This window comes from Nerophis ophidion, linkage group LG02, assembly GCF_033978795.1.
Source record: "Nerophis ophidion isolate RoL-2023_Sa linkage group LG02, RoL_Noph_v1.0, whole genome shotgun sequence".
NCBI lineage: Eukaryota > Metazoa > Chordata > Actinopteri > Syngnathiformes > Syngnathidae > Nerophis > Nerophis ophidion.
In genome coordinates this window covers 68125086-68136264 of record NC_084612.1, presented here as the reverse complement: position 1 = coordinate 68136264, position 11179 = coordinate 68125086, and the positions used below count along the sequence as shown (strand labels likewise).

Sequence of the window (11179 nt, the reverse complement as noted above, 5' to 3'; positions counted from 1 at the left end):
CTATAATAAAACTTCGAAACGACGAGGAGTGTTCGTTCCGCCATTAAGTCACGAGTACATTCCGGTTATTCAAGACTATTAAAAACAGACCAACATCACTTATAAGACAGAAAGTACTTGACTCACCGTTAATGTACACGGACTGAATGGCTTCAAAATGAATAGAATGGCTTATATCTTACAATGTCGCAGGGATTTATTTAGTTTGTTTCGTTTGTGCTTTCAATCAAACAAGACACAAACTCAAAAAGCTCACTCATGCAAACATTTCTCTCACAGGACACATTCACGGCCTCGCAGACATGCAATTATTTATATATGTATATATATATATATATATATATATATATATATATATATTAGAGATGCGCGGTTTGCGGTCTCATCCGCGGATAAACCGCGGGTCGGGCGGGTGACATGACGAAAAAATAGATTTTAATTAGATTCGGGCGGTTGGCGGTTGAACCATCCGGAAATATTTGATATACATGGTTCTGGGATCGGTATCCTTTGCCATTCAAAGAGCCATTTAAGACCCGTGTCACAAAGCGAAGAAAACAATAAGAGACGCTAATATTCTCTAGAATAACTGCCGGCAGTCACCCAGTTGATAAGTATTAGGGCGTGCTATGAAGCCATTGGCTTTGTCGCCTTCTACAGCATGTACGATCTGCTTCTCAGTCCAGCATCATGTTGTGTGTGGCTTCTGCAGACACACGCACACGACTGTAAGGCATACTGGGTGACACAGAGTACACTAATGGTTGTGATATAAACAATTTTAACACTCTTAGTAATATGCGCCACGCTGTGAAGCCACACCAAACAAGATTGACAAACACATTTCGGGAGAACATCCTCACAGTAACACAACATAAACGCAACACAACAAATACCCAGAATCCTTTGAATCCATGATAAATCCTGAATTTTTTTGGGGCAAGTATGTGCTCCATTCACTCTATCGCAAAACAATAAGTGTTGTAGAAATTATTGGAAACTTAAAGGCCTACTGAAACCCACTACTACCGACCACGCAGTCTGATAGTTTATATATCAATGATGAAATATTAACATTGCAACACATGCCAATATAGCCTTTTTAGTTTACTAAATTACAATTTTAAATTTCCCGGGAGTTTCGTCTTGAAAACCTTGTGTAACGATGACGTGTACGCAAGACGTCAAGGGTTTTTAGGAAGTATGAGCGCTACGCACACATACAGCTAAATGTCGTCTGCTTTAACGGCATAATTACACAGTAATTTGGACATCTGTGTTGCTGAATCTTTTGCAATTTGTTCAATTAATATTGGAGAAGTCAAAGTAGAAAGATGGAGTTGGGAAGCTTTAGCCTTTAGCCACACAAACACACGGTGATTCCGTGTTTAAAATTCCCGGAGGTGAAACTTTACTATGAATCAGAGCGGTCAAGCCAACATGGATCCCGACCAAATGTCAACCAGCAGTTTTTGGTGAGAAAATTGTGGTAAAAAGTCGCCTTTTACCAGAGATCAGCTGAGCTGGCGCCGTCCATACAGCTGCCGTCGACTTCCCTCAGACACCCGTGGACACACCCTTCCGACTATCAAGTACTATTAAACTCACTAAAACACTAGCAACAAAATAGAAAGATAAGGGATTTCCTAGAATTATCCTCGTAAATGTGTCTAAAAACATCTGAATCCGTCCCAATTGATTTTTTTTTTCTAGTCCTTCGCTATCAATATTCTAATTCACGAATCTTTCATCCTCGCTCAAATTAATGGGGAAATTGTCGCTTTCTCGGTCCGAATAGCTCTTGCTGCTGGTGGCTCCCGTTAAAAACAATGTGAATATGTGAGGAGCCCTGCAACTTGTGACGTCACGCGCACATCGTCTGCTACTTCCGATAAAGGCAAAGCTTTTTTATTAGCGACCAAAAGTTGCGAACTTTATCGTGGATGTTCTCTACTAAATCCTTTCAGCAAAAATATGGCAATATCGCGAAATGATCAAGTATGACACACAGATTGGACCTGCTATCACCGTTTAAATAAGAAAATCTCATTTCAGTAGGCCTTTAAAGCCCGCATTGAACCGACACGCACAAAGCTATAGCAAACCTACTAACGCCGTCACTGTCATGTGAGTATTTTTTCTCGGTTTTAACCAAGCCAAATTTACAATTACATTGAATTACAGCTGTCAGTATCAAGTTGTGACTATTATGTGTTTTAAATGGTGTTTTATAGTGATGAGCGTCCACAAAAGTAGCTTTTACAGTAGGAGAGTCGTCCCATCAAACAGACAGCTGACAAAACTACAGTTCTGACGTGTATTTTGCGTGTGTCCACAACTTAAACGAGCGAATGAATATACATTTTAGACACTTTTAAAGGCCTACTGAAATGAGATTTTCTTATTTATTCCGTTGTGGTGAAGAAGGAGCTGAGCCGGAAGGCAAAGCTCTCAATTTACCGGTCGATCTACGTTCCCATCCTCACCTATGGTCATGAGCTTTGGGTCATGACCGAAAGGATAAGATCACGGGTACAAGCGGCCGAAATGAGTTTCCTCCGCCGGGTGGCGGGGCTCTCCCTTAGAGATAGGGTGAGAAGCTCTGCCATCCGGGAGGAACTCAAAGTAAAGCCGCTGCTCCTCCACATCGAGAGGAGCCAGATGAGGTGGTTCAGGCATCTGGTCAGGATGCCACCCGAACGCCTCCCTAGGGAGGTGTTTAGGGCACGTCCAACCGGTAGGAGGCCACGGGGAAGACCCAGGACACGTTGGGAAGACTATGTCTCCCGGCTGGCCTGGGAACGCCTCGGGATCCCCCGGGAAGAGCTAGACGAAGTGGCTGGGGAGAGGGAAGTCTGGGTTTCCCTGCTTAGGCTGTTGCCCCCGCGACCCGACCTCGGATAAGCGGAAGATGATGGATGGATGATGGATGGATTTAGTAGAGAACATCCACTATAAAGCTCGCAACTTTTGGTCGCTAATAAAAAAGCCTTGCCTGTACCTTAAGTAGCAGACGATGTGCGTGTGACGTCACGGGTTGTCGAGCTCCTCACATCCTCACATTGTTTACAATCATGGCCACCAGCAGCGAGAGCGATTCGGACCGAGAAAGCGACAATTTCCCCATTAATTTGAGCAAAAATGAAAGATTCGTGGATGAGGAAATTTAGAGTGAAGGACTAGGAGGGAAAAAAAGGCGATTACAGTAGGGGCGATTCAGATGTTTTTAGACACATTTACTAGGATAATTCTGGAAAATCACTTATCGGCTATTGTGTTGCTAGTGTTTTAGTGAGATTAAATAGTAACTGAAAGTCGGAGGGGTGTGGCCACGGGTGTGACAGGAGGATGCTGGCTCCGCTGATGTCTCCGGTAATAGCTGACTTATTACCACAATTTTCTCACCGAAAACTGCCGGTTGACATTTGGTCGGGATCCATGTTCGCTTGACCCCTCTGATCCATAGTAAAGCTTCACTTTCGGGAATTTTAAACAAGGAAACACTGTGTGTTTGTGTGTCTAAAGGCTAAAAGCTTCCCACCTCCATCTTTCTACTTTGACTTCTCCATTATTAATTGAACAAATTGCGCGTGACGTCACAGATTGTGGAGCTCCTCACATTGTTTACAATCATGGCCACCAGCAGCGAGAGCGATTAGGACCAAAAAAGCGACAATTTCTCCATTAATTTGAGCGAGGATGAAAGATTTGTGGATGAGGAAAGTGAGAGTGAAGGACTAGAGGAGCGATTCAGATATTAGACAATTTTACTAGGATAATTCTGGAAAATCCCTTATCTGCTTATTGTGTTACTAGTGTTTTAGTGAGATCATATGGTCATACCTGTACAACCTGAAGGTCGGAGGGGTGTGGTGACCGCCAGTGTCTCCGAGGGAAGCCACGTTTCTCGACAAGGCGAATGCAGCCGATGTTTCCTCCACGTTGGAATCATCTGACGGTCGGGGGTGGCTGGTGGGAGGAGGCAAGAGAGTCCACAGCTGCCTCTCTGACAGGTACAGGTGGAACGACGTAAGCTCTCCGCTCATGTCTACGGTAAGAGCCGACTTATTACCACAAGTTTCTCACCAAAACCTGCCGGTTGACACGTGGTAGGTTCAAGGTTCAACTTTATTGTCCCCACGGGGAAATTTGTCTTGGACACAGTGCATCATTGCTTTCTTATCATACACAAAACCAACTAACATTTAAACATCTAAATATCAGAACATGGAGCTTGATAGACACGGGTGGCACTTTTATGTAGGCATAAAATCTACAGTATGGAGATAAAGATAAAATACCAGTGTGCATTGCACTAGAGCTTATGGATAAAGTGCCGTGTGCTAAAATGTTTAGTTCTAAAGTGCTATGTGCTAAAAAAAAAAGTGCTAACCTATGTATTAACATTCTATTGCACATTGTTGGTCAGCTTAATGGAGGCTGGGACAAATGATAATTTAAGGCGGTTAGATTTGCTTAGTGGGACCCGGAGTATTCTCCCTGATGGCAGGGTTCCATATTCAGGGAAGAGTGGGTGTTGTGAATTGGAAATCATTTTCTTAGCTTTTTTCATAACTGCCTGCTCATAGATGCTCTGTATGGACTCATTCTTTCCTCCCTGCGATTTTCATTGCCGTTTTATGCATGTCGGCCAGTTTGCTTTTTAGCTTAACGGTTAGGTTGCCAAACCATGAGGTGATCCCGTATCTAATGATGCTCTCTACAATAGCATGGTAGAAGATCATCATGTGGTGGCTGCTTACGCCGTACAATCTTAATCTTCGCAAAAAAATATAGCCTCTGGGGCAATGTTTCACAAAGAACCGTGTTCGCTTGACCACTCTGTTCCATAGTAAAGCTTCACCGTCATCTTTCGGGAATGTAAACAAGGAAACACCGGCTGTGTTTGTGTTGCTAAAGCCGGCCGCAATACACCGCTTCCCACCTACATCTTTCTTCTTTGACGTCTCCATTATTAGTTGAACAAATTGCAAAAGATTCAGCAACACAGATGTCAATAATACTGTGGAATTATGCGATGAAAAGAGACGACTTATAGCGGTGAACGGTGCCGGACCAAAATGTCTGCTACAATGCGTGATGTCACGCGCACGCCTCATCATACCGCGACGTTTCAGCATGATACTTCCGCGCAAAATTTAAAATTGCAATTAAGTAAACTAAACCAGGCCTTTAAAGTTTACTCGTCTGGTTAAAATGAATGACAATTAAGGGTTAGGACGCAAGGAAGCTGTTACTGACTCTGTCCAGCAGGGGGCAATGTTTCACAAAGGCTTCACAGCTCATGCAAACACACCACTATTTACATATTTTTCTATTCTTAGCAGGTATTGCTAGATCTATTAATGAGGATTGTAAGTTGTGGAGTTTTTTTTTTTTTTCAAGCAGTGCTATTTATGAGTGAATAGCTACAATGAGCTGTCCCAGTGGCTCCAGCAGGGGGCGCTCCTGCTGCGGTTCATCCACATAAAAGTTGATGAAGACTACAGTATAGGCATCTTGAGCACACACACTTTAGCAGCACTAACCTTCCAGTGAGTCTTGCCGACAGTCCTAAACGAGCAGACTGGAAGCACCTTTTAAAGAGAAGGATGTTTTGCACGGAGGTGATCACCATGTGTCTGCAGTCTGCCAAGCGCCAGCAGAAGCAGCAAAGCAGCGGACGAGAGCTCAGCATCCTTCATGATGTAAGTGCATGAACCCAACAACACACTTTTTCTTTTTTCTTTCATAGCGCTGCAGTTTTTCCTTCTAAATTGAATTCCTTCGTAGCCTTGATTTATAGAATAAAGACTAGAGCCGCCAAATATATATATATTTTTTTAAATCCGATTACCGTATATCCTTGAATTGCCACCAGGGCGCTAATTAATTTAAAACCTCTTCTCACTCCGGCACTTACCAAAGGCATGCAGTAAAAAAATTTAGTGTGATGTAAGGATACCATTATGAAAAGCACATTTAATAACAAAAAAAATGTTATTATGGTTACTATTTTCCGCACCGAAGACTTGGAATAACCTACAATGGAATATTCAACTTAAAACCCTTGTTACATTAAATGAGTTTAAAGCTTCTGTGAAAGGATTGCAGTCTACCTTGTCTCATATGAGCAAGTTTTAATGTTGTAAATGTGATGTTCTATGTGTTGTTTACTGTTTTTAATGTAACCTTGCTTCTGCCCTCTTGGCCAGGTCTCCCTTGGAAAAGAGATCTTTGATTTCAATGGGATTTTACCTGGTTAAATAAAGGCTAAATAAAAAAATGAATGAAAAATGGTCTTACTTTTACTTATAAATGAAATCCATGCCAGCTCCTTCTGATCAAAAGCATCGATAACTTGTTTATCTTTCTTCGGTTTTACAAGTCTTTCTGTCTCGATGGATATCTTGCTTTATTACCTCCCGCCATGATTGAAAGTCCAGTTTAGAAAACTGCTATCAGTTAGCTCGGGTACTTACCAAAGGCATGCAGTAAAAATTTTGAGTGTGATGTAAGCTTGGACCTTAAATCCTACTGAATAGCTCTTAATCTTCTTCCGTTTATGCGATTTCAAATTACCGGTATTGAAATCAGCCTTTATTTTGAAAATGACGACAGGGGAAGTGTCACTCGTGACGTCACGAGTTTGACCAGGCGGTAATAGTAAGCATGCGCTAATTATTTTGCGAAGCGAGTTTGTAATTCTAGGCAGGCATACTATATGCCCTGCCGCAATTCAAGGAAATACGGTAATCACACTTTGGAATTTGGATTAATCACAGGTGATTACGCACTTGCATGATTCAAATTTGCTTAAGTTAAGACCCCAATATTTGTCCACACGTGCAATTTTGTTGTCAAAATGTCATGCAGGAACAATTTAAATGTATTACTCGAGTGCATGTCATTTGTTTGCACAAAACTTGCGAACAGTTTTATTTCAATCAATCAATCATCCATCCATCCATCTTTTTCCGCTTATCTGAGGTCGGGTCGCGGGGGCAGCAGCCTAAGCAGGGAAGCCCTGACTTCCTTTTCCCCAGCCACTTCGTCTAGCTCTTCCCTAAAAGTCGTCTCTTTTCGTCGCATAATTCCACAGTATTCTGGACATCTTTGTCGCTGAATCTTTTTCAATTTGTTCAATTAATAATGGAGACGTCAAAGAAGAATGCTGCCGGTGTTTCCTTGTTTATATTCCCGAAGATGAAGCTTTACTATGGAACAGAGCGGTCAAGCCAACGTGGTTCCCGACCACGTGTCAACCGGCAGGTTTCGGTGAGAAAATTGTGGTAATAAGTTGGCTCTTACCGGAGACATGAGCGGAACTTGCGTCCTCCTGCGGCTGCGTGGCTTCCCTCGGAGACACTGGCGGTCACTACACCCGTGGCCACACCCCTCCGACTTTCAGGTACCATATAATCCCACTAAAACTCTAGTAACACAATATCAATCAATCAAATCAATCAATTAATGTTTACTTATATAGCCCTAAATCACTAGTGTCTCAAAGGACTGCACAAACCACTACCACATCCTCGGTAGGCCCACATAAGGGCAAGGAAAACTCACACCCAGTGGAACGTCGGTGACAATGATGAGTAAGAACCTTGGAGAGGACGAAAGCAATGGATGTCGAGCGGGTCTAACATGATACTGTGAAAGTTCAATCCATATTGGATCCAACACAGTCGCGAGAGTCCAGTCTAAAGCGGATCCGACACAGCAGCGAGAGTCCCGTTCACAGCGGAGCCAGCAGGAAAACATCCCAAGCGGAGGCGAAGGCGGATCAGCAGCGCAGAGATGTCCCAGCCGACACACAGGCAAGCAGTACATGGCCATCGGACCGGGAGAGTGAATAAGCAGATAAAGGATTTTCCAGAATTAAACCTAGTAAATGTGTTTAATAACATCTGAATCGCTACCACTGCCCTGTCTTTTTTGTTTTGTTTCCCGTCACTTTTACTATCCTCATCCACGAGTCTTTCATCCTCGCTCAAATTAATGGGGAAATCGTGGCTTTCTCGGTCCGAATCGCTCTCGCTGCTGGTGGCCATGATTATAAACAATGTTCAGATGTGAGGAGCTCCACAACCCGTGACATCACGCGCACATCGTCCGCTACTTCCGGTACAGGCAAGGCTTTTTTATTAGCCACCAAAAGTTGCAAACTTTATCGTGGATGTTCTCTACTAAATCCTTTCAGCAAAAATATGGCAATATCTGCGAAATGATCAAGTATGACACATAGAATGGAGCTGCTATCCCCGTTTAAATAAGAAAATCTCATTTCAGTAAGACTTGAAGCTTGATGGAGAAATGAGAGCGCCCACTGACTTAACATCTGTCGCCGTGACATGAGGGCATGCAGCTCTCTCTTGGGAAGCAGCTCTGACCTTTTTAGGGCTCGCGGTGTGCGGAAAACAAAAATATGCATCATCATCCTGCAGAAACCTTGTGGACAACAACAAGCCAGTTTAGTCTAATTTACTCGATCTCAATCAAACAACACCGCAGCTGTGATGGTGTTGTTGTAGCGGTGAGCTATAATTACAGGGTTCAGTATTCTACTCTGTATCATGGTCACGGTTCAGTTCATGTTGAGTGCAGTCAAGGAACAAAATGCAAAACATTAGCTTTTGAATGTGATGATTTTTAAAATGTAACATAAAAAATGTAGGTGATTTTACAACAAATACGGATTTAGAGCCCACTTTTAAAACATTGTGTGCAATACAGATGCTAAAAGAAAATACCATATAGTAGTGGTGTAATGGTACACAAAAATTTCGGTTCGGTACGTACCTCGGATTAGAGGTCACGGTTTGGTACAATAAGAAAATATAAATGTTTTGGTTATTTATTTACCAAATCTGCAAAATCTTTCACCAAAAATATTTTTCTTAGTGGAATATTTGATGTGAAGTAATGGGAACCATGGATTTTGATTCAGTATTATGTTTTGTGCGTCTGCCTCACAATACGATAGTTCCTGCAGTCCCGGGTTCAAATCCAGGCTCGGAATCTTTCTGTGTGGAGCTTGCATGTTCTACCCGTGAATGCGTGGCTTCCTCCCACTTCCAAAGACATGCACCTGGGGATAGGTTGATTGGCAACACTAAAAATTGGCCCTAGTGTGTGAATGTGAGTGTGAATGTTGTCTGTCTATGTGTGTTGGCCCTGCGATAAGGTGGCGACTTGTCCAGGGTGTACCCCGCCTTCCGCCCGTTTGTAGCTGAGATAGGCGCCAGCGCCCCCCGCGACCCCAAAAGGGAATAAGCGGTAGGAAATGGATGGATGGAATAGTATTTTTAGAATGTGGGCCGCAAATGGCCTCCTGGGCACACTTTTGACAACCCCTGCTATAAATAATGAAAAATAAAATCTGATAAATCTATGGGGAAATAGCAGAGCCTGGCGAAGCATGCACGTTTATCATAACTCTCTCTCTCTCTCTCTCTCTCTCTCTCTCTGCCCCTCGATCACGAATGCTGCTGCGTGCACAATTTGTTTTGTTTTTAACCCCTTCTTAACCCTGAATGTTCATTAAAAATACACGCAACACTAACTTAAAATGCCCGACATTTGAGGCATTTAAGAAACTCCACCCGGACAGCCCTGCAAAAGAGGACATATGGTCAGTCTATCGTAGCCCGGTCGCTGCTAGCATGCGGTGTGTTGTGCCTCGGTGTGCATTGTTTACACAACCTGCGGTACGCTACTTAATATGTCGTTGTGGAAACTCGTTCGGTCCACCGCCGAACCGAACTGAAACCCTCGTACCGAAACGGTTTTAATACAAATACACGTAGCGTTACACCCCTACCATTTAGGTCAAAATACTGTAATAATGCACATTTGAAAAAAGTGCATTAAAGGCCTACTGAAATGGAATTTTCTTATTTAAACGGGGATAGCAGGTCCATTCTGTGTCATACTTGATCATTTTGCGATATTGCCATATTTTTGCTGAAAGGATTTAGTAGAGAACATCGACGATAAAGTTAGGAACTTTTGGTTGCTAATAAAAAAGCGCAGACGATATGCGCGTGACGTCACGGGTTGTAGAGCTCCTCACATCCTCACATTGTTTACAATCATGGCCACCAGCAGCGAGAGCGATTCGGACCGAGAAAGCGATGATTTCCCTATTAATTTGAGTGATGATGAAAGATGAGGAAAGTTAGAGTGAAGGACTAGAGAAAAGAAAAAAAAAGACGGCAGTGGGAGCGATTCAGATGTTATTAGACACATTTACTAGAATAATTCTGGAAAATCCCTTATCTGCTTATTGTGTTACTAGTGTTTTAGTGAGATTATGTGGTACCTGAAAGTCAGAGGGGTGTGGCCACTGGTGTGGTGACCGCCAATGTCTCTGAGTGAAGCCACGTTTCTCGACAAGGCGAAGCGAAGGCAGCCGTTTGGGCCGGGCTGAGTTTTTTTTCCCCCTCCTCCACGGTGGAAGCATCCCACGTTCGGGGGCGGCCGGTCGGAGGAGGCAAGAGAGTCCGGAGCTGCCTCTTTGACAGGTGCACGAGAAATGACGCAAGCTATCCGCTCATGTCTACGGTAAGAGCCGACTTATTACCACAATTTTCTCACCGAAACCTACCATTTGACATGTGGTAGGGAACCATGTTCGCTTGACCGCTCTGTTCCATAGTAAATATTCACCGTCATCTTTCGGGACTGTAAACAAGGAAACACTGCCCGTGTTTGTGTTGCTAAAGGCAGCCGCAATACACCGCTTCCCACCTACATCTTTCTTCTTTGATGTCTCCATTATTCATTGAACAAATTGCAAAAGATTCAGCAACACAGATGTCCAGAATACTTTGTAATTATGCGATTAAAGCAGACGACTTATAGCTGGGATCAGGGCTGGAACAACATGTCCGCTACAATCCGTGACGTCACGCGGACGCGTCATCATACCGCGACGTTTTCAACAGGATACTTTGCGCGAAATTTAAAATTGTAATTTAGTAAACTAAAACGGCCGTATTGGCATGTGTTGCAAAGTTAATATTTCATCATTGATATATAAACTATCAGACTGCGTGGTCGGTAGTAGTGGGTTTCAGTAGGCCTTTAAAATCTATAAAAGCACTGAGGTATAGGTGACGTGCAACAGTTTGAACAGTGTGAATTATTACTTTATTTTTAGCAAATACATGTT

The 11179-nt window shown here is 43.1% G+C and overlaps 1 protein-coding gene across 1 annotated transcript in view; it reads left to right on the top strand.

Moving 5' to 3' along the window:
- Positions 1 to 170: 170 nt before the first annotated feature.
- The window catches only part of necab3 (N-terminal EF-hand calcium binding protein 3), a 94071-nt gene continuing 83062 nt past the window's right edge, over positions 171 to 11179 (top strand). Inside the window, exon 1 of the mRNA XM_061889440.1 lies at positions 171 to 5708. Within this exon, the coding sequence (XP_061745424.1) occupies positions 5613 to 5708 (96 nt within the window). The 5' untranslated portion in view covers positions 171 to 5612. The remainder of the gene's footprint in view (positions 5709 to 11179) is intronic.